General features: G+C 40.5%; 1 protein-coding gene across 1 annotated transcript in view; it reads left to right on the top strand.

Moving 5' to 3' along the window:
• NEDD4 (NEDD4 E3 ubiquitin protein ligase) overlaps nt 1-24,146 on the top strand; it is a 105,639-nt gene that overhangs the window by 11,047 nt on the left and 70,446 nt on the right. Inside the window, exons 3-5 of the mRNA XM_081151863.1 lie at nt 5,874-5,952; nt 6,051-6,089; nt 19,283-19,336. Of these exons, the coding sequence (XP_081007989.1) occupies nt 5,874-5,952; nt 6,051-6,089; nt 19,283-19,336 (172 nt within the window). The remainder of the gene's footprint in view (nt 1-5,873; nt 5,953-6,050; nt 6,090-19,282; nt 19,337-24,146) is intronic.

Below are 24,146 nucleotides of genomic sequence, written 5' to 3'. Positions count from 1 at the left end.
TTTGAAGAAATAATGGCCAATTTTTCCAAACTCGATGAAAGATACAAATATATAAAAAATACCAAGCAGGATAAACACTAAGAACATACTGAGGCACATAGTGTCAAACTATTGAAAGCCAAGTATAAATAAAAACCCTGACAGAAGACAGAGAAGAAAATGACATGTTCCATAAACAGGAGCTGCAATTCAGGTCAGCACTCACTGCTCACAAACTATGGAGGCCAGAGGGAAATGAAACAATGAAATCACAACTGTCAAATCCAGAATTCTATAGTCAGTGAAAGTATCCTTCAGGATGATGACAAAATACCATTTTCAGGTAGAAGAAAACTATGAGACTGTCATTGGCACTTTGAGAAAAGCTAAAGGAAGTTTTTCAGGTAAAAAGAACAGGCAATGGAAACTCAGCAGAAATGGTAAATATCTGGGAGGATTCAAAAGACTTTTTTGTTGTTTTCATCAAAACTTTTAAGACTAAAACTTAAGCCTGCTAAAATCATAACATTGTCTTGCGGGATTTATATATGTAGGTGGAATATATATAACAATTTTAGCATAAAGGACAAGGGTAGGTGTGAGTTATGGACCCATTTACTAGAGTGGTACAGTATTATGTGTAAGTGGAATAAAAAAAATTAAGGGTGTATATTGTAATACCTAGATAAACTACTAAACATACTGTAAAGAATTATAGATAATAGACATCTCAAAATGAAATTCCTGAAAAGACAACAACACATAAACAGTTAAAAAGCGAGGATAGGACAAACGATCAAAAAAAGAATAAAGGGGGAAGGGGAAGAATAGAAAAAAACCCACCAATTGGTAGACATAAGTCTAATCCTATCAATAATTACATTAAACATTAATGGGGGCGCTGCGCCTAGGTGGTGGACATGCGTGTGCAGAGTGCGGCAGAGCGAAGCTGGAGCCTGTGCGGCGACCCGATGGGCCGAGATGCCCTATAAAGTGAAACAGGAGAAAGAGCCCCCCAAACTCACCAAGGGCCAGGCCAAGCCCAGCAGCGCGGCAAGGAGGGTGGAGGCGAGAGTGCTGAGGAGGCCCAGCCGCAGCCGCAGGCCCAGGCTCCGCGGGCGTCCAGCAAACGAGCCCCCGCGCAGCTCAGCAAAACCAAGTGCTCAGGGGCCCCAGGATGTCCAGAAGGAGCCAGGGCAAAGCTCCTCCTGCGTCCATTTCAGTACTGGGAGTTGCAGAAGCTTCCTGCCCTGAAAGATTCGCCAACCCAGGAGCCGGAGGAGCTGTTCATCCAGAAGCTTCTCCGGTGCTGCGCCCTCTTTGGTTTTGTGTCCGACCCACGCAGTGACCTCAGGTTCAAGGAGGTGAAGGAGGTGGGATTCAGGAAGCAGTGGAGTGCATCACCCATAGCGGCAGTGTTGTCACGGAGGCCCGAGGCTGTCACCGTGTTTTCACTGAACCTCTTCCAGACACCGACACCTTCATCAAATCCCACTGGGGCCTGTTTGACCCAGAGGGAGATGAGCCCACCCGGGAAGCTGCCTGGCACATCTCCAGCTCATGTATGAGTTTCTTCTAAGGTTCCTTGAGTCTCCTGATTTCCAGCCAAACATAGCCAAGAAGTACCTTGACCAGAAGTTTGTCTTTGCTCTCCTGGACCTGTTTTGACAGTGAGGATCCTCGAGAGTGGGCCTTCCTCAAGACCATCTTGCATCGAATCCATGGCCAGTTTCTGGGGCTCCTGGCCTATGCGCAGCACATCAGCCACATCTACAGTTTCATCTATGAGATAGAGCATCACAAGGGGACTGTCGAGCTCCTGGAGATCCTGGGCAGCAGCATCAAGGGCTTTGCCTTGCCCCTTAAGGAAGGGCACAAGATGTTCCTTATCCATGAACTTCTTCCCCTGCACAAGGTCAGGTCCCTGAGTGTCTATGCTGAGACCCTCAGCTGGCATACTGAGTGGTACAATTCCTGGGGAAGGAGAGCAGTCTCACTGAGCCGGTGATTGTGGGACATCTCAAGTTCTAGCCAAAGACCCACAGCGCCAAGGAGATGATCACAGGGCCACAGTCCACTCAGCCCTGGGACGATGCCCCAGTCCTCCACCCTCCACCCCCCACCTGCTGACTTGGGACAAGGCAGTGTCTTCTAGTTACTCAGGGGAGGGTGATGCAGCACTTGAAACAGGAACACACAGTGGGTGGTCCCCCTTCTCTCCAAAATGTGTTCACGCCTCCCTGTGGCTGTAACAAACACGCTCAGTACAGAGATGCTTAGATCTCAGACAATTGGAGATGCCTGTCCCCCTCGGGCTCCTAACCCCGCAGCCACCTGAGGCAGCTCTGAGAAATACACGCAGGAAAACATGCTCCTCTCTTCTTCCCTTCATCCTCATTTGAATTCCAGGGGTCCTTCCTTCCCTCCCTCCTCTGCAGAGGCACACAGGGAGCAGATTATTCTCACCAAAGTTATGTCAAGCCCCATTGGCCCCAGGAGTCAGTAGCTGGAGGGGTGCCACCCTCAACAGCATAAAGAGGCCCCTACTCCAGCAGTGTGTGGCCCGAGGGGGCTGTATTATTCACCATGTGGGAGATCAAAACAGATTACTAGGCTATGGACAATAGGTGATGAACAAAGGGCCCAGATGGATCAGGAGAAGGGGATGGGCACACGCCCTAAACTGTGCCCCTTTGGTGAGGAGCAGCCCTGGGATCGCAGACATGGAAGGGACCACCCGGGACTGACTGCTTTGCTGTGCTGTTGGCTCCCAAGCTAGGAGGAACGAAGCAGGGAGCAGTGTCCTAAGCATGGCTCCCCCAACATCTATTTATTTCCTTGTTTGTGCTAATGCTGAGCAGGCCCTCACATGTCCCTTTCAGGCACTGTGGAGGGGCAAGGGACTTAGGAGGGCCAGACCCGGGTTCCAGGGCGCAGGCGGTGCAGCTTCTGGCAGTGCACATAGGATGCTTTATTCCCCAGAGTGATACATGCTAAGGTGGGTTGGGCTTGGGCCGATGTCTCCATATGTACAGAACTGAATGAAGTGGGCCTCTGAGAAGAAGAAAAAATTAATGGACTAAGGTAAATATGAGGCAGAGAGTGTTCTAATGGATTAAAAATCAAGGCTCAATTGTGTGCTGTCTATAAAAGACACGTTTAAAATGCAAACACAACTAAGTTGAAATACAGTGAATACAAAGAAATTTGCCATGTAGACAGTTAGTGTAAAAAGAGTGAAGTAGATATTTTAATATCTGATAAAATATATTCCAACACAACATTTTTTTTGCAGATGTTTCATAACAATAAAATAATAAATTTATTTTGAAGATATAAAAATGATAAATTCGTATGTGCCTATTAACAGAAGTTGTAAATGTAAGGTGTTGCAAACAATGTATATACACTCTGAATAATTATTTATTCCAATGGGTTAAATCTGTAAAGAAAGAAAACAATTGAGCTATCAGGAAAAAGTGTGTAGACATTTTTTCAGGACACGCTGTATATGAAGCAAAACTGGGCAGAATTAAAGGAACAAACAAATAATTCCACAGTCATAATTGGAGACATTAATGCCTCTCTCAGTGACTGATGAAACAAGTAGATTAAAAAAAATCAACAAAAACATAAATTTAAGCAGTATTATGTACAACTTTGACCTAAAAAACATTCTTTCCAAGTGCACATGGTACATACACCAACATAGTCCATACATTTATTATTTATCTATTACTGCACAATTATGATAACCACAAACTTAGCAGCTTAAAAGAACACACACTTATTAACTCATACTTTTTGTGGGTTAGAAGGTTCTGTAAGGTTTAGCTAAGTCCTCTGGTTCTTGGTCTTACAAAGCTTCAATCAAGGTATTGGCCAGACTATGGCCTCAGCTGCGCCTTGTTTTGGGAAGGATCCACTTCCCAGCTTATGTGGTGGTTGACAGCATTCATTTCCTTGCAGGCTGCCAGACTGAGGGTTTCAGTTTTTTGCTGGCTGTCAGCCAGAGGCCACCCTAAGTTCCTTGCCACATGGCCTTCTTCATATGGCAGCTCACGAGCTAGCAGCCTGCCTCTCCTGAGCTGGCAAAGGAGAGAGTCTCCTGGCAAGATGGGCTACAATCTTATGCAATCACATACATTTTGTCATTTTTTTCTGTAATGTATTGGTTAGAATTCATAGGTCCTTCCCATATTTAAGAGGAGTGTACCACAAGGGCATGAACGTTAGGATGTGGAGATAACAGGAGCTACCCTACAGTCTGTCTGCCATAATATGTTGGGCCATAAAACAACTGCAGATTTTGCATTCTTTGCAAGTGTACATGGTGCATTCACCAATATAGACCATGTGTAGGGCAATAAGACAAGTCTCAGGAGTTTTGGAAACACTGAAATTATATACAGGATGTTCTCTAATAACACTGGAATTAAGTTAGAAACCGATAACATTAAGGCATCTAGATTTTTCATTAAGGTATCCCAAGTATTTGGAAATAAAACAGTATGTTTCTAAATAATCTATAGGTTGAAGAAGAAATCACAAGAAAAATTAGAAAACATTTTGAACAGAATGAAAATGAAAATACAGCAATATCAAAATTTGAAGGGTGCAGCTAAAGTAATATTTAGAGGAAAGTGGAAAATTTTAAAATGTTTAACTTAGAAAAGGAGCAGGACCTAGATGAATGATTGGAGTTCTAATCTTAAGAAATTAGAAAAAGAAGAGCAAATAATTCTGAAGTAAGTAGAGGAATGAAAAGAATTAAGGATAAAGCAAAAATTGGTGAGATGGACACGACAGGAGAATCATTGAAATCAAAAACTTGTTCTTTGAAGCAATCAATAAAATTTTCAAAACATATTATCTGAAAAAGGCCTTTAATTCACAATATATAAAGTCCTCTTACAATTCAGTAATAATATGATAAGGCCAATTCAAAATGGGCAAAAATCTTGATTTTCCTTCTCAATGTCTTTTTTTTTCTCTCACTGAATTTTTTAGAGCGAGAGGAAGGGGGAGAGAGAGAAACATTGATGTGAGAAAGAAACTGATTGGTTGCCTCCTGCATGTGCCCCCACTGACTGGGATGGAACCTGCAACCCATGTGTGTTCCCTGACCAGGAACTCAACCCAAGACCCTTCGGTTCAGGGGACAACTCTCCAGCCAACTGAGCCACTTTGGCCAAGGTGTCCTTCTCCATGTCTCTTTGTAAAAGGGGTTATTGACATAATTATTTTTCACTTAAAGCTTTTTGCCTTTATTTTGTAAAAAGAGTTTACACCTATGAGATAACTTAGAACAACCTGAGGTCTTGCAGAGCTAGTTCTTGAAAATCATTGAATTAACCATCTTAACCCAAAAGAAGAAAGAACATTATAAAAAAATCAAACAAAAATTTAAAAATCTAAAAAGATTGGAAATCATTTAATTGGGACTGAAAGGTTTTCTTTGTCATTCTTTTCTATTTCACTAACGTGGTATTTTAGCTTTTTAACAAGATGCAAAAATTACTATAATTACTTACCCCTACCTAAGGAGACCTTACTTTTTTTTTTTAATTTATCTTTATTGTTGACAGTAGGACAGATGTTCCCCTTTTACCGCCCCATTGACCCCCTCCACCCCACTCTAGCCCCCTCCCCTGGACTTCGCCACACTATTGTCTGTATTCATGGTTATGCATATATGCATATGTTTTCTAGTTAATCTTTTCCAGCACCTCCCCCCCTTCCCTCTGAAATATATCAGTCTGTTGCATGGGGAACCTTACTTTTAATTATAGGAAGTAATTGTAGAAATTGTTAACAAGGAAAATTCTGTGATTTTTATAATTTGACTAAGTTTGGGAATAAGCAACAATTAATTTTTTTCTTAATTTTAACAGTGATCCTTATGTGAGAGTGACGTTATATGACCCAATGAATGGAATTTTAACAAGTGTGCAAACGAAAACCATTAAAAAGGTCAGACTTAGCAGGATTCAAAACACTTTTAATATACTGTTTTAAATTTATATGACAAAATGTAAAAAATTAGTTACACTATGTTTATTGTCTTTTAGACTTTGAATCCAAAGTGGAATGAAGAAATATTATTCAAAGTAAGTATGCATTTTATGTCATTAAAACAGCAAAAAAAATTTTCTCAAAAGGTTGGAATAAATTCTCACTTATAATATTCGAAAATGTATCTTGTAAGAATTTGTGTAGATTTTTTAAAATTTAAAAAGTTAAATCTAAGTATTCCCAAGATGGCATGGTCTGTAACCATTTATTTTATTATGAAAACCATGTATATAAGGTAATGAGGGGGTAAATGATGATTGTAAACCTGGAATTATTTTATTCTAATTGAATTCTGATTTAGAGACTATATGGTGGTCTTATTCCAATTTAGAATATTTTAGTGTTTTCCCTTAAAGATGATGCAATATTTTCATCTCCCCGGTGATTTATTATATAGACTGATCCAGGCAAGAGATGATGAAGGACTACCAATAAGTGTATATACTTCTTCTTTTGCACCCTTCCTGCACATTCCTGCCTTCCCCCTCCCCCTGCCTCACTATACCATAAGAACAGACTCTAGTCAGCAGGTATTTCAGGCTCCTCAGGAGGGCCCTCAAACTGAGAATGTCTCCTATGCGTACCTGTCAGAGTCCTTAACCTGATGCCATATACAACTGTAAAGCTGTTAAGGATTTTAGCAGGATCCAGTTTCACCACATAATACTCAACATGTCTCCAAAATTATTTTATATACAACAAACCTTGAAAATCTGACCAATTCTTAGAAGAAAAGACAGTCAATAAATGACAATCCCAAGATGACCCAGACATTGGAATTATCGGTGAAACCCTGTAAAACAGCTATTATAACAATTATAACCAGGCTCCATGACATAAAGGTAAACACTCTTTATAATATAGATAAACACTCTTTATAATATAAGATAGATGTTCGCAGCAGAGAAATAGAAACCGTAGAAAAGAATGAAATAGTGCAGCTGGTGTGGCTTAGTGATTGAGCATTGACCTTACAAATCAGGAGGTCATGGTTCAATTCCCTGTCAGGGCACATGCCCGGGTTGAGGGCTCGATCCCCAGTGGGGGCGTGTAGGAGGCAGCCAATCAGTGATTCTCTCTCATCGTTGATGTTTCTCTCTATCCCTGTCCCTCCCTTCAACTCTGTCTGAAAAGCAATGGAAAAAATATCCTCAAGTGAGGATTAACAAAAAAAAAGAAAAGAAAGAAAGTAGCATCATTCTAGAACCTATAGACATTAAATAGATAATATGAGGTAGTATGAACAGCTCTGTGCGCATATTCAGTAACAGATGAAATGGACCAAGTCCTTTAAAGACACATACTACCAAAATTCTAAGAAGAAATAAATTACCTGAAATAAAGAAAGTCCTGTCTTTTAAAGAAATTGCATTTGAAGTTAAAAATCTTCCAACAAAGAAAACTTCAGGTCCAGGTGGTTTTTCTGTTAAATTCTACTACACATTTAAGAAATAAATAATTTCAATTCTATATAACGTCTTTCTGAAAATAGAATAGGAGGGAACATGTCTCAATTCATGAGGCCAGCATTAGCCTGATACCAAAACCAGACAAAGACTTTATAAGAAGATATAACTGCACACCATTCCTTAACCCTCATGACCATAGCCATTTTGTGGTAAGTTTACTAAATTGGACCCGTTCTATTCTGAAAGGGCCAGAAATTTGTCCTCAAATTACTTCGGGGTATGGGTTTGCCTTTTCTATCTGCAGGAACTCAGCCAGCGTAACTGTCTGGGGGCTTACAGAAGGCATGTTCCATAGGGATGGAAATCCACACAACATTTTATGCTTCCAGGGGACCCAATTCACAGAGAAGGAGGTTCAAGAATGAGTCCCTGACCATGGGATCCATTGGTCACAGCACCTGCCACACCATCCAGGAGCTCATAGAGCTGGAATAGCTACTGAAGGCACAACTGAAGCACCAATATGGAGGCAGTGCTTTACAAAGATGGCAAAGTACTGTCAGTACTTTCAGTGCTTTGCCAGTTTATTCATTAAACCAGAGACCTCAATATGAGGCTATATTTGCAACAGAAAGTATACGTGGGTCCGGCAACAAAGGAGTAGAACTAGGAGTGGCCCCACTTACCATTATTGTCAAAGACCCAGTGGAGGACTATGTGCGTCTCTTCCCTGGAACTCGGCTCTGTTGAGTTAGAGGTCAAGTCCCCAAAGGGAGCACACTTTCCAGGGGACATAGCAAGGATTCTATCAAACCAGTCTACAGCTGCCATGAGGGCACTTTGGACTCCTTGTATCCAGGAACCAGCAGGCGACTGGGGCTATTTCTTGGTTGACCTTGCAGGTAGAGTCCTTCTCCACGGCCTATCTGATTTCTGTAGGGATCAGACTAGAGAATCAAATGAACATTTTATAGGAGCCACTCTTCTAGCCTTTAGGTCTTTTCTGCTGGTACTAATCTTCAACATTCCCACGAGGTTGCAATGTTTTTGTTTTTCAAATAGCTTTATTGAGATAAAATTCACATAACATACAATTCACTAGCTCAAGTATACAATTCAGTGCTTTTTAGTATATTCACAGAGTGGTGTAACCATCACCAAAATCATTTTTTGAACATTTTCATCGCCCCAAAAAGGAACCCCATAGCCACAAGCTGTCACTCCCCATTTTCCCTCAACAGCTGCCCCTCCTCCACACAACTACCAATCTACTTTCTGTCTCTTAGATTTGCCTATTTTGGACATTTCATATAAATGGTGTCATGCAATATATGCTCCTTTGTGTCTGACTTCTTTCACTTAGCGTAATGCTTTCAAGGTTTAATCATGTTATAACATGTATCAGTACTTCATTTCTTTTTATTGCCAAATAATAGTCCATTGTATAGATAACCACACTTTATCCATGTGTCAGTTCATGGGACATGTGGGTTCTTTCCATTTTTTAACTATGGTGAATGCTGGTGCTACGAACATAACATTTGTGTACAAGTTTTTGTGTGAACATAGATTTTCACTTGGGGAAGTATATGCCTAGACGTGAGATTGCTGGATCATATGAGGAGCTGCCAGTTTTCCAAAGTTCTGTACCATATTACATTCCCACCAACAGTGTATAAGAGTTCTGATTTCTTCACATCTTCAACAATACTTGTTATTATTTGTCTTTTTATTATAGCCCTCTTTGTGGGTGTGAAGTGGCATTTACTTGTGGTTTTGATTTGCATTTTCCTTTGGATAAGGATGTTGAGCATCTTTTCATGAGCTTATTTTCCAGTTGTATATCTTCTTTGGAGAATTGTCTGTTCAGATCTTTTGTCTGTTTTATAATTTGGTTATTCGTCCTTTTGTTATTAAGTTGTTGTAGTTCTTTATTTTTCTAGATTACAAGTTCCTTGTCAGATACATGATTTGCAAAAATTTTCTCCCATTCTGTAGGCTGTCCTTTAATGTTATTGATGGTGTCCTTGGAAGCACAAAAGTTTTAAATTTTGATTAAAAAGTATCTATTTTCTCTGTTATTTACCTATTGTTCTCTTTTGTTGCCTGTGCTTTCATTGTCATTTCTAATCGATACTGTTTTAGATTTACTGTCTTGACCAGAGGGAGGACAGTTTCAGAGGCATCCACGTGGCCTTCTCACTGTGAGCTCTTTTCCCACAAGTCATGAGTCAGTGTGGTGGTGGTGGTGGTGAGGAGATCCAACTTCCAGTATGTCAATCCCAATTTTATACTTGTAAACCAGGGAAATGACTACTGGAGGATCCGCAGAACCGGTGGACTCTGTGTAAGCTGAACTTTAGCCAGGATTCCATTTATTATCTGGTCCTGCAAGTCCTTGCTCTAATAAGGAAGCCATGATAATGCTTTGGGTTTCTAGTGTCAACACAGACCCTGTTTCCAACAGTCTTCAGTATGACTGAGTATTCATTTCCCCCTGGGATACAATCACCCAAATAAATGGCCATAGTCCTTTTGGGGGAGGAAGGCAGGAATCATTACAATATACACTTCCTGCAGTGATGCAGGGTCGTTCCTTCTAAGGACTAGGCCACTTCTTCAGTAAGTGGACTTTGGATCAGAATATTGGCTCAGGTTGGGGAACTGGACAAGGGATTATGATTTTTTTTTTTTAATTGGGGAAACTGTCTTTAGCCACTCACTTCTCCATTGTTGCCTTGTCATGATTGTACATGTTAAGCGGCACCTTCCTTGGCCACCTGCCTGTTTTGGAAGGGATGCCACCTCTATACTCTGCAGGTCAAGTCAAGTCTGCTTCACTGCCTCTCTGATCTGTCCGGTCATTACAATAATTGTGGCCCCCTTGATTCTGGCAGTGAAATGCCACCAGCTGGCCTCTGTTACTGGAGAGGGGGAGGATATCTGTTTGCATGGGTATTATGAGCCCAGCTCTGTGACCCCTCTCCTACCATCAGTCCCAGCATGCGGAAGAGAGCCACCACCGCGCTGCTCAGTGACACTGCTGCCCCTCTCACCAGCACACGCCTGGTGGCTGTGGTTAGTGGTGCGTCCTCTGGGCACAAAAGTCTGATGGGTATTTTGGCCTCATGTAATTATTGTATATACGTATTTTCATTCTAGCATGGCCACCTTCATCCACCTTTTCATTCCTTCTCCTACCACCTGCCTGGGCAACTTAGGCATTTCCACTGGGCACATTATTCTTTCAGGCTTCTAGCAGCCACTCTAGCAGTAAATTTGCCTCATCTCATGGGGTCCTTGACTGGATGTTAAATCCCAAGTCAGTGGAATCTTGCTTATCCAGTCTTCTGTTTCTGCTCTTTTGATCAAGCATTGTTGTGCCAGGGCTATTTCTCTGGCTCCTGCTCGTCCATGACATTTAATTCTTGAAGCTGCTCCCAGATATAATAACCTCTTTCATGCCATATCAAGCCCAGCTGTGCTGTGCTGGAATTTAACACTGGTTATTATCTTGGTCGGCAGAAGAGAAGGTAGAGAAACTCCTGAGGAGAGACCTCTTCTTCCCGCAGGGAAGAAGCCTCGGCAGTGTCTTCCTGCACAGGGGAGGCGCTAGCTCTTACTACAGAGAGATGGGCTACTCTGCAAGCTCTGAGGGTTAGGGATTTGCAGAACCAAAACTCAGGAGCACTCACCCAGATACTCCCATCTGTGGGATAGGAGTCAGGGTCCCAGGTTTTCCCAGCCAGGGCCCTGACTTGAACATAATAGACCTTCAGTGCCTGAGTATTTAAATACCTATGAGCTCTGCAACTCTGTCAGATTTGAGACTGCTCCCATTATCTCTCTGTAAGTCCTCGATACAGCCTAGTAGTCACTAGCCAACTCCATTGTTTTCATAGGCATTGCTCTCCCCATTCCTTTCAAGTGCCTTAAACATCACACTGCAAGGGTGTTCCCCTCCACCAGGACATATCCTCAGGACACCACTGGAGAAATCTTTAGAACGTGGGCCACCACCTTATGCATGGGACTTTCTGTGCCCCACATTCGGCTCAGGATGGGGAGGGCAGCTCCTGCCAGCTGAATTTGGGCTGGTCCTAAAACCCCACCACCTGTACCAACAGTGTTGGCTTTGGGCCCTCTGAGAAACAGACACCAGGATGGGGTTAAATATGCAAGAGGTTTATTATGGAGGCACCTGAGAAGGTCAAAGACAGTGGATACACAGATGGGGAGAGCTTCTCATCATGATGCAGGCCTAACATCTGTGCAGGGAGAGGTGCGGAGGGATTGGAGAGGAAGAGCCTTACGTTGCAGCACCATCCGGAGAAAGTCTCATCCGGGCTGATGGAGAGTTCCCCGGGAGAGGCTGTCTGCTAGAGAAGACCTGTGTCGGGCAAGAATGACTGGGCTGTTGAACCCCCACTGTGTCCAATCTTTGGTAGCGAGCAAGCAGGACACAATGGATAGATTCAAAGATGCGTGTCAACTGGGGGCTGTCAATCTACTATGCAGCTTCTCTTGAAAGAGATCCAGGTGGTTCGACTCTAGCTGTTTCAGTTACGATGTTTAAGGATGTATGTTATAATCCTTAGAGCAGCTACTAAGAAAATTATAGGTAAAAATCTAATGAAGGAAATAACATGAACCACCAAGAAATACTTGAGATATATATATATATATGTATTTTCTTCAAATATGTCTATTGATTTTCAGAGAGGAAGGGAGAGGGAGAGAGAAACATCAATGATGAGAGAGTCATTGATTGGCTGCCTCCTGCACGCCCCCTACTGTGGACCGAGCCCGCAACCCAGGCATGTGCCCTGACCAGGAATCAAACTGAGATTTCCTGGATCCTAGGTCGACGCTCAACCTCTAAGCCATGCCCGGACGAGTGGTAATTTTTTTTTTTTTTTTAAGGGAGGAAAAGCGGAATAAAGATAAATAGGGAAGAAGTAGAATGATGATAGTCGTAAAGCCAACCATCTCAATAATTTCTTTAAAAAGCAAGATTCAACTGTATGCTATTTACAAAAGATACAATTTGAGTATAAAGACACAGGCAGGTTAACAGTAAAAGTGTAGAAAAAGATTTACCATGCAAACACGAAGCTAAAAAACCCCAAATAAAACCCAGATGAAGTAGACTTCAGGATGAAGAATATTACCAGAGATAAAGACTGACATTTCATGATCATAAAAGGGCGTATTTATCAAGAAGACGTACAATCCTAAATTTGTATGCACCTAATAAAAGAGCTTCAAAATTATGAAGCAAAATTGACAGAACTAAATAGAGGAATAAATAAACCCAGAATAGTTGAAAATTTTATTACTCCTCTTTCAACTGATAAAACAACTAGACCAGGGGTGGGAAATGTCCAGGAAATCATTTGATCTGGGCCCGTCAAGGCAACTGCAAGCAGGACTTGAAATTCAATAAATCTAGGAGCTTTTTTCATAGCTAATTTTTAAGTTGATAATTTTGTATGGCCCATGAATGTTGTTATAAGTATCCAAACGGCCCTTCACAGAAAAAAGGTTCCCCAGGCCTGAACTAGACAAAAAAAGTAAGTCCATAAAAGATGTGAAAAACACTATCAGTCAACTTAGCCTATTTGGCATGTATAGAGCATTACCTCTAATATCTGAAGAATATACATTTTTATATGCCCATGGAGCATCCACCAAGATGAGACCATGTTTTGGGCCATAAAACAAGTTTGAATACATTTTATTTTTTAAAACATATATCTTTGTAGATTTCAGAGAGAGGAAGAGAGAGGGGGAGAGAGAGAGAGAAACATCAGTGATGAGAGAGTGATTGATTGGCTGCCTCCGCAACCCGGGCATGTGCCCTGACCCGGAATCGAACCTTGTTCTCCTGGCTCAGCCGCTGAGCCACGCCCATCCAGGCTTGAATACATTTTAAAAGGTTGAGATTTAACAGAATATGTTCTCTGACTACAACAAAGTTAAAGTAGAATTCAGCAACACAACTATATCTGGAAGATCCACAAATATTTGGAAATTAAGCAACATTTTAAGCCATAGATTAAAAAAGAAATCATAAGAAAAGTTAGAAAACATTTTAACTGATTGACAAAGCACAACATAGCAAAATACGGAATGAGCTAACTCAGTGCTTAGAGAAAAATTTATACCTTTATTTACTTATATACAAAAGAAAAAAGATTAAAAACCAATGGTCTCAGTTTCTACCTTAAGCAAAAAAATAAAAAGAAAAGAAAATAGAGGGAAGGAAATAAGAATGGAAATCAGTGAAATGGAAAATGGATAAAAAGTAGATAAAATCAATGAAACCAAAGTGATTCTTTCATATGCTATAGCTACCCCAAATAAGAGAGAGGGGGAAAGCTCAAATGACCAATATCAAGAATGAAAGGAACATCCTATAGACAAGGTAATATTATGGACAACTTGATATGGCTAATAATTCTAACAGCTTAGCTAAAATGGAAAAATACTCTAAAGGGCAAAAATACAGCAAAACCAGTACGAATAGAAATGGAAAATATGGGTATCAGAGGAATTAACATTGTAATTAAAAATTTTTTAATTAAAAAAATTTTAATTATAACTAAAAATTTTAATTATAACTAAAAATCTTCCCATTATTTTTTATCTTGATTTCCAATTAGAAAGGATGCTTGAAAGTCAGTACTACGTTTGAATTAGAGATGCTACCCCCAAAATTAGAAGGAAGGTCATTTGTAAGTGATAAAGCAGGCTCTGGAATCTACTGCCTTTTACTCATTGTTTCTTTTACCATAATTTTACTATTAGCAAGTGTCCTAGCCAGCATTACTTTATTCTGGGACCATAGGCGGCACATTTATTTCAATCAGAATTTTGCCAATTTATTACAAGGATAACTAGATAAATTTGTGTGGACCAGTGCTAATTCATCACAGCTAAATAGAGAATTGAAAATACATTGTGACTTAATACTTTCTGTACAAAGGACTTCATGATGGGCCCCTACTTTCCTCGTTGTCATTTATGTCATTATTTATACATAGCACAGAACGTTTTCAATGGAATGTATTCACGTAAAAATGCATATTGAGATGATATACCACAGTCAGAACTTGGTTATTGGGCATTCGGTCAAATGGACATTGTGGTCAGAAGTTGAAGGGAGCCTTCATGTCTCTGAGAAAACATGAAGTTCAAAGCAAGTTTTTCTGGAGAACTGTTATTGTTAGAGACAGACAGGGGACACTCCCAATTGAAGTTAGTGCTCAGTAGCAAATTACAGTAAAATCTGCAGTTATAGGTGCTCAGGGAGGAAAGTTGCAGGAGGGAAAAATACCGCAGGAGGCCCGATGTACACATTATGTCCTCTTGCACACACGTAGTGCGTGAACATGTGAAGGAGGCAGCCCGCTCCGTTCCCTCTGTTCCCACGGTGCTCGTTTTGTATCGTTAGGACTCATACTCATATACTGTATTTACATAATGTATATATGTTCATGCATGTATGTGTTATGTTACAGAAGCAATGTAACTTGTACATAATATTTTATTTTTTAAAAATATATCTTTATTGATCTCAGACAGAGGAAAAGAGAGAGAGAGAGGTAGAAACATCAATGATGAGAGAGTCATTGATCGAGCCCGCAACCCAGGCATATGCCCTGACCGGGAATCGAACCCCGATCGCCTGGATCCCAGGTCGACACTCAACCGCTGAGCCATGCCCGGCCAGGCCATAATAGGTATTTTAATAAAGAGAACTAAAATAAGCCATAATTTAATCTCCATAAAACCACCGCTGATTGTGTGGTCCTCTGGTATTTTTACCGGTATATTTATACTCCTCCACCTCTGCACACACACTCAAAGTTAGCGTGATATTTTTCTATGCTTGTTTCCCAGGCACTTTACTAGTGCTGGTTAATGAGATGGCTACAGTCCCCACCCTCAAGGAGCTTACTGCCTACTGTGCACCCCTGTGAACGAGTTTCTCTAAATAATTACCAGTGTGCTGAGCATTATGAGAGTAAAACCCAGGTCCTAGGGAGTGAATGTCAGAGGGTTATCAGGGAATTTAGGGGATTCCCTAAATTTAGGGGATTTAGGAAAGGTTCTCTAAGGATGTATCGTCTGGGATGCATAACCTGGAAGTAACAGGTAATGTCTTAAAGAATAAGCACGCTTCTTTAATCACAAGAAGCATATAGAGGAAGGGTGGTGACTGCAGCAGCTGAACAGAGTCACGCCCGACCCAGCCTCTGGGGGATTCTCTTGGCTTTCTGTCCGTGGTCACAAGATGATTTCATTTATATTCAATTTCCAAGATAGTCAAATCTATGAACACAGAAAGTCACGATTACCTGAGAATGGGGAGGTTGAGGGGAAATGAGGAGTGACTGCTGAAGGGCATTGTATTTCTTTCCGAGGCGACCAAAGGTGTTGAGATTGTGATGGTGGCTGCACACTCTATAAATACACCCGAATGGTGCACTTTCCATGGGTCATTCGTATGGTATGTGAATTAGATCAGTGTTTTTTTATGAACATCATGGAATAAATTGACACTTATCAATACTTTTGTTCTTCTTTGAAAATTTGGTTCCTCCCCTGGCAAGGTTTATTTTCTACTCTTTTATGTATTGATAGAGTTACATACTTACCCTTTTTTCAAAAAACCTATTACCAGTATTTTTACTTTTGTTTCTTCTGCTTTCATCTTTCCTATAAAAATGACCCTGTAAACTTTTTCTTTTTTGGTGATCATAACTTTACTCCTATTTTTAATACATTTTAAAAAGTCATCTCATCGAAGAATTCACACATAACTTTAAAAGGAGGTGGTATAAAGGGCTTATAATGAAAAACAGCAGACTCCGGTGCCCCATCCTCCCCGCTTCTCAAAAGGAACCACTTTTTAACTGTTTCTGTTTGTTTTCTGGTCATTATTCCTGTATTGCTCAATAGCTCATACATTCATGTCCCAAACTGACTTCCAGCCATAACAGATGAGTAAATAGCCAGCTCATGTTTGGCCAGCATTTTGGCCCCTCGCATATTCTAGGTCAAAAACAACTTTTCCTGAGAAACTTGAAGGCACTGCTTTCTCGCTGGGCATTGTGGTGCAGCTGAGAAGTGTGATTTTTGTTCCTTTTGGGGTGATCCTTCTCTCTGAAAAAGTTGATAATTATCTTTACCCCAGTGTTTTAAAATTTCACAGTGATGTGCCATGTGTCTACAGTTTAATAAGTTCATTGCGTTGGACCTTTGTGAAGCATTTCCATTTAAAGTCAACTGTTTCTCTTCAGCTCTGAGAATTTGTGTGTGAATAATTTTTGTAATAATGTTCTTCCCTCTGCACATATTATTGTTTGGGGATTCCAACTAGCTGGATGTGGGTCGCCCAGACTGAAATCTAACTTTCTCAACAGTATCCTCATGTGAACTACAGAACACAGAAAGTGGTGTGAGTGACTTTCTCACATCTCCCAAGGATGCAGTACCATTGTAGATACATAGGAGTAAATTAATAGATAGCATACAGTGAATGTCTTAGAACAGGGGTCAGCAAACTTTTTCTCAAAGGGCCAGAGAGTAAATATCTTAGGTGTCGCCAGCCAGGTGGCAAAAATTGAGGCTGTTATGTAGGTAGTTATGTATTGTTTCAAGTATAACCATTTAAAAATATAAAAAACATTCTTATCTCATGGGCTGGCGGGGGGGGGGGGCAGGTGACTGAGTTTGGCTGACAAGCCATAGTTTGCTTAACCTGTCTTTTAGGTTATTAGGGCTCAATTCTTTCACTGACTTTGTTCAGTAAGCAGTGAGTGGTCTGTTTCTAGTGTATTCGGGTGGGCAGGGGGACTGCTGTAGGAGGCAAGGCTGGAAAGGCAAATTGGACTCAGGTCAGAAGCACCGTTCCACGGTGCTCAGCTTTGGATTGTATTCCTTAGGTTATTAGGAACAACTTTTGAGTAGGGCAGGAAGCATGGCCCAAACTGTCTTTTAGGGTGAGTCACTCCAGTTGTAGTAGGGAAGATAGATGAAAAGGAGAAGATAGTTGTGGTAGCAAATCTTGTTAGGGATATGGCTTGAACCAGGGCAGCCAATACCTCGTTAGATCAGAGGTTATTCCTAGTGTCTTAGAATATTCATTGTTGACATTGAATGTCTATAGTGTCTGCCAGGTACTTTGATAGACAATGAGACTTCTGATTTTTTTCCCCTCAAAATGTTTTCCACGGCCTTGTCTCCCTCCCTGTTCTCACGGGGACAGTCCCAGGCAGAGCTCTGATCACTTTGTGCCTGAGTTACTGGACCGCAGTCCCTGTGGACTCCGGGGTCTCTCTCCAGTCCGGTTCATTTTGACCAGCCCTCATCCAGGAGCCAACCCAGAGTGACCTCATTAGAACAAAAGACACCCCTATCACCCGGGATATTACAGGGGTTTCAGGAGCTCTATGCCAGGAACCAGGCAGAGACCAATATATATGTATTTTATCTTACACATTTTAACATCTGGTATAAAAATTATTAAATATTTTCTTTGTTTTTTTTATATCAAATACTTTTTAAAAATTGAAAAATTATTTTCAGTTACAGTTGACATACAATATTATATTAGTTTCAGGTGTACAATATAGTGATTAGATATTATTTATCTTACAAAGTGATCATCCCAGTAAATCTATTACCCATCTGACACCATAGATAGTTATTACAGTATTATTGACTATATTTCCTATTCTATACTTTACATCCCCAATGACTGTCATATACCGGAAATTTGCACTTCTCAATCCCTTCACCTTTTTCACCCAGTACCCCAACCCCTTCCCGTCAGGCAACCATCAGTTTGTTCTCTGTATCTATGAGTTTGTTTGCTTTGTTTGTTCATTTATTTTTGTTTTTTTAGATTCCACATATAAAGTGAAATCATATGGCATTTGTCTTTCTCTGACTTATATCAGATATTAAGTAGATTTTAACTTGTTGAAATATTTCAGCAAAAATTAAAGCATCAGCTTTGAAAAATAAAATACTGCATGTTAATTTTTACTCATGTAAAATATAAACAGTAAGTGAAAACTCGGTTTATTCTTTTTGACTGCTCCTGTACTTTTAATAGTAGAAGCAACAAGTTCCTTTACCAAGTCAATACTAAAAGGATTCAGACCCTAGTTCCCATAAAAGCAACGTCCACTTTGGCTAGTTCTAACCTGATAAATGAAAAGCAAATAAAGAGCCCTGGCCAGTTTGGCTCAGTGGTTAGAGCGTCCGTCTGCAGACTGAGGGTCCTGGGTTCGATTCCAGCTAAAGGGCACGTACCTCAGTTGCCAGCTCGATCCCTGGCCCTGGTCTGGGAGCGTGCGAGAGGCAGCCAATTGATGCGTCTCTCTCATCGATGTTTCTCTCTCTCTCCCTTCCACTCTCTCTGAAAAGCAATGGGGAAAATATCCTCGGGAGAGGATTTAAGAAAAAAAATGAGTAAATAAAATTGATAATTAGAAGCGCAAATCAAGTCTATACTTTTAAGTGCGGGCAAACATTTAAATAATTTTTTGAAATGTTATTTTACTTCCTCTCATTCTATTTTGGAAAAATTGGATAAATAAGCAGCCAAGTCCACTTTGCAGATATGGTCCAATCATTAGAAAATGGTTGACACGTCTGCTTTTGTCCTAAGTATCTCATGTAATTTAAAATACCTTGAAGAGAACAGAAACTAGGAAACGGCCACATTTTCAGGCATTTATTCTCAGTCTCTGTGGGTTGATGGTCACTTGTTTTTAAAGAAAGGTCGTGTTTCTCTTCCTCAGGTCCATCCTCAGCAGCACCGGCTTCTTTTCGAAGTATTTGATGAGAATCGATTGGTAAGTTACATTGCGCGCGTGAGAAACAGGAGCCAGGGCCTGTTTCAGCCACGCAGCAAGGAGAAGCAGCGTGGGAACCTGTGATGGGAGAGACGGGGCGGGTGGTTTTGGAGACTCTGGGCGATGTGGTGAGCCGGCTGCAATTTCTTTTCTCCTTCCATCCATCTCCCAGGCACCTCTCCTGACTGTCAGTTCTCAGTAGATTACGAGGTCTTACTCAGAGCCTGTGGCGACAGGAGATGACAGGAAAGCCAGCCCCTTTGTCTTGCCTTCTCTCGCGGCCATCCTTGCACCCTGGCTGGTGGTCCAGCGTTTGCCTGGCTTGGGTGGTGCCTCCTCACTCCAGTGGATTTTGGGGGGTTACCTGCATCCAGTTACAACATCCCATCCACCGTCTTAGCCCCACTCTTCTACGAAGGGAAACTGTCCTCTTTACATCAGGAAAATGAAGTCCTCTAAAAGATCGCCAGCTCTTACAGAGGCAAAAAGCAAAGTTACACCTGGTTTTATTTTTTTTTAAATGATAGTGTTGATTTCTTATTCCCTAGAGACTGTCTTGAAGCCCTTTCCTCGTAATTTTGTCTCTTTGGGATCCTATTTCAAACCCTCTTACTTTGAAATCTTACATTTATAGTTACACCTGTAAGACCTGAACATGAAGGCGCAAGGACAGGGTTACGTGTTCAAAGCTCATCTGTGATTACACGGAAGCACCCAAAAGGAAGTTAAACAGTTTTATTCATTTTTTAGCTAACAGAGACACTGGGTTTTTCTTAAAGAATCTGTTTTTAGTATTAGACTGCACAATAGGTTTTTTTCTTCAAGAAATTGTAACTATACTAGTAACTGAAGGTATTTCAGACGACATTATTAATTAGCACTGTAATATGCAGTCGTGCTTTCTTGCTGCCAAATGGAGACGCCATCGCTGACTGGCAGTCTGGTAGTTCAAGGCTGAGTGGCAGGCGTTGCTGATTTGCTTCTCAGTGTGGTCAGTTACAGAGCTTTTTGTTTTCTGTTAGTATTTTTGCTTTTTCTATAGAAGAGCAAATGTTTTTTCCCCTCTGCCTCTACAGATCAGTTTTCTTTCTACATAGGACCAGGTGACATTTAGTATTGGTGTTTTTTAAATTATGAAATATACATACACAGAGTGTATATAATATAAATTTTTATTTTAAATAATAAGACAGATATCTGTGTAGTTTATGACAGAAGAACTAGAACATGAGCAGAATCTTCAACCACCACCCCCCATATCCCTTTCCAATAGCATCTCGTTTCTTCCTCTACAACTAGTATATTGTCTTGAATATTGTGTTTATCACTTTGTTGCTTTAGATATTTTTATCATGTATATGTGTATCTGTAAAATAACATAGTTTCCTTTTGCATATTTTTAAAATGTATTAAAATAGTATCACTCTATCACTATATATTCCTCCGTGACATGCTTTTTGGTTAACTTTACATTTGTGAGATTGAGCCTTAGCACATTTTCACTGATGCATAGTTTTCCTTCATCTGAAAAGCCCATCATATCTTATGTATGCGTTTATCCATCTTATACCAACTGATAAACTTTCTTGCTGTGTCTCCTGCTGTATGTGTATGAGTGTATCTCTAAGATTCATATTTTGGGGCTGAACGGCTGGGTTGTGGTATCACTGTTATTTTTCCTGTTGTTATCGACACTGATGTGAATTTCTCCCTGATTCTCGGGTGCATCGGCGGCGAAGTATTTTATGTGAGTTATTTGCAAGTTGTTCACAAGGATGGATAGCTTGCCCTTGGGCTTTTCACCCTGGTTGCCTGACGCTTTTTTTTGCCAGTAACTTCAGAATGGTGTGACACTTTCTTTATTGCCAAATTGACATTTCTCATACTCTGATCGGTGCATTAACCCTCTTTGAGCGTTTACTATGCATAGAGCACTACACAGGGAATCATGATGTGTCAAAAGAAAAAAAAAACATTGCTTCTGATATTAACAATGGGATATTTCTAGAGTTATAAACATGATACATAAAAAATTTAAAAACCTTTAAGCTGAAAGCAAAAACGGAATGCACTGCTCGGGATTTTATAGATCCCCAAACCAAGGAGTCAGAGGTCCTGTTGCAGTCCCGCTTGTGATTTGGCACATGAGCTTGTACCCCTGGACAAGTCATTCAATCCTTCTGAAAATATTTTCTCATGTTTACAAAAATGGGGATAACAATATTTGCCTTCTTTATCTGATAAATATATTGTGACGATTGATTTAGACAGTGGCCATCAAAGCACTCAAAATTTTTCATCATGATTCAGATATAAAGTGTTATTTAACATTCATGGACTCACGCATTTATGGTTCTCTGATACTATATTTTTTGTATTAACTAAGGTGTGCCGTTAGGTGCCCACTGTTAGATATTCTGCTGTGTCTTAGAAACACAGCTTTTCTCAAGAAGCTCACTTTACGAGAAAATGGAGCAAGAAATAATTAGAACAGGGTGGTATGTGTCATTCTCATCCTCTGATTTGTTGCTAGTTCCCGCAGGTAACAAATAGGAGGGGGGCAGAGAGGGATGGGGGAGATTTTAAGGAATTGGTTCGTGTAGTTGTGGAAACTGGTAAGTCTGACATCTGTGGGGCAGGGATAGCAGATTGAAGACTCAGGTGAGAGCTGATGTTACAGTCTTAAGTCTGAAGTCTGCAGGGCAGGCCCATGAGCTGGAAATTCAGGCAGGGTTTCTGTGTTGTGTCGAGGCAGAATTGCTTCTTGCTCAGGAAAACTGTCTTTGCTGATTAAGGTCTTTAACCGATTGGATGAGGCGCACCACATTATGGAAGGTAATCTGCTTTATTCAAAATCTACTGATTTAAGTGTTAATCGCATCTTGAAAAATAGCTTCATAGCAACACTTAGACTGGTGTTTGACCAAACAACTGGGCAAAATAGCCCAGCAACACTGACACATACATCTCATGGTCACAGTGGACTTTGGCCTTCAAATTTCTAGTCAATGACTAGGGTTATCCTGGGCTTATCTGAAGCATGGAGAGAAACACATTATTTCTGTATAGATAATCAGTAACCAAACAGGTCAGAATGTGGGGTCCCAAGCTTCAATCTGATCCTAAGACGTTATTTGTTTTATTTCAGAATATAGAATTCTATAGGACTTGCATAGATTCCCCCCAGATGAGGGCTGCCACCACTCTCCAGCTCTTTTCTACTTGGGTTAATGCCCCTTTTTTGGCATCTGTTTAGTTAAAGGGCTATGTTTTGCAGGCTCCCCGGGTTCTACACATAACCGCTATGATTGCAGTACCCGTCCCATGCAGTCTCAGACCAGAGTCAGCAGTGCAAACTGTTCAGCCTCTATAGAATTAAACCCAGACTGGAGTGCTAGGGAGTGCATATGGTTCTCTTACTTTACTTTTCCTTGGCTGAAGCCCTCTTTGAAAAATTTTTAACCAGCAACCTCTCAGTGCCTGGGACGACACTCAACCAACTGAACCACATCATCCAGGGCCTCTTTGCATATTTTTCAAGCATTATTCCTTCTTGTCCAGCTGTAGTGCTTTTTGATATATATTTTTTTCTTGTTAATTCTCACCTGAGGATATTTTTTCCGTTGATTTTTTCAGAGTGTGGAAGGGAGAGAGAGGGGGAGAGAGAGAGAGAAACATCAATGTGAGAGAGACACATTGATTGGTTGCCTCCTGCACACACCCTGACCGGGGCTAGGGATTGAACCTGTAACCCAGGTATGTGTCCTTGACTGGGAAGAGAACCCGTGACCCTTCGGTGCTTGGGCCCACACTCTATCCACTGAGCTACACTGGCCAGGGCTTGATATTTCTTTAGAGTAGTAACTGGATCATCTTAAAAATATATCTATATATATCCCTATATATCTGTATATCTATATCTATATCTATATATCTGTATCTATATCTGTATCTATATCTATATCTATATCTATATCTATATCTATATCTATATCTATATCTATATCTCTCCTGAAAGAAAGCATTAGGCAGTCGGAGTAATGGTGGTGACCATTCATCCATCCATCCAATCTCCTCTCTGGTGTTACTTCATGCTTACTTTGTGCCCAGCATGAGCTCAGGAGAAATGTTTAGTTATGGCCCTCACACTTTTCAAAGCTGAAAATCTAGTTAGGGGGCATGAAACTGATGTTTATAGTGAAGCTTACCAAAGAGAAAACATTTATCTTGCCAAATACTTGGGGTTCATTATTTTATATGAACAACCAGAGAGCTTTGCTTATGAACTGGAAGTTTTAAGTCACAGGCATGAGCAGTTAGCTCTCATTGATTAGATCACTATTAGAAGTGATCCAGTCTTTGAATTATCAGACCCCTAATATAATTCAGGAAGGAAAGCTGAAGTCATTTGAAGGCAAAGTAAAAAGATCAGGACTTTCCTTCTATAAAGAAAAAGTATTATAAGGGAATATCTACTGAAGTCTGTAAAATTATGAAGGAGATAGATTATGTAAAACCAAAATAATACAATAATTTTATTACTAAATTTACAATTGTGTACATTCTAAAACATAGTACTTCTCATTCTAGTCAGAAATATAACTTAATTATTTTCATATTTCTGTTTTTCCTGTCTTAATTGATTTTAAAAACTGTTTAGAAAATTGTGATTGAGAACAGGTCTGTCTTACGGAGTTTTCTTTTTTAAACAAAGTGCAAGTATATATTTTACATATTTGCTTTTACTTAGAGAAAAAAAACCTCACTTAGAAAAATACAACTTGGGTGTAGTACCATGTGGTGTAAACAA

This window comes from Miniopterus schreibersii (assembly GCF_964146895.1).
Source record: "Miniopterus schreibersii genome assembly, chromosome: 1".
Classification (NCBI taxonomy): domain Eukaryota; kingdom Metazoa; phylum Chordata; class Mammalia; order Chiroptera; family Miniopteridae; genus Miniopterus; species Miniopterus schreibersii.
Note: the sequence above shows the minus strand (reverse complement) of the source record. Positions and strands in the feature narration are given on the sequence as shown.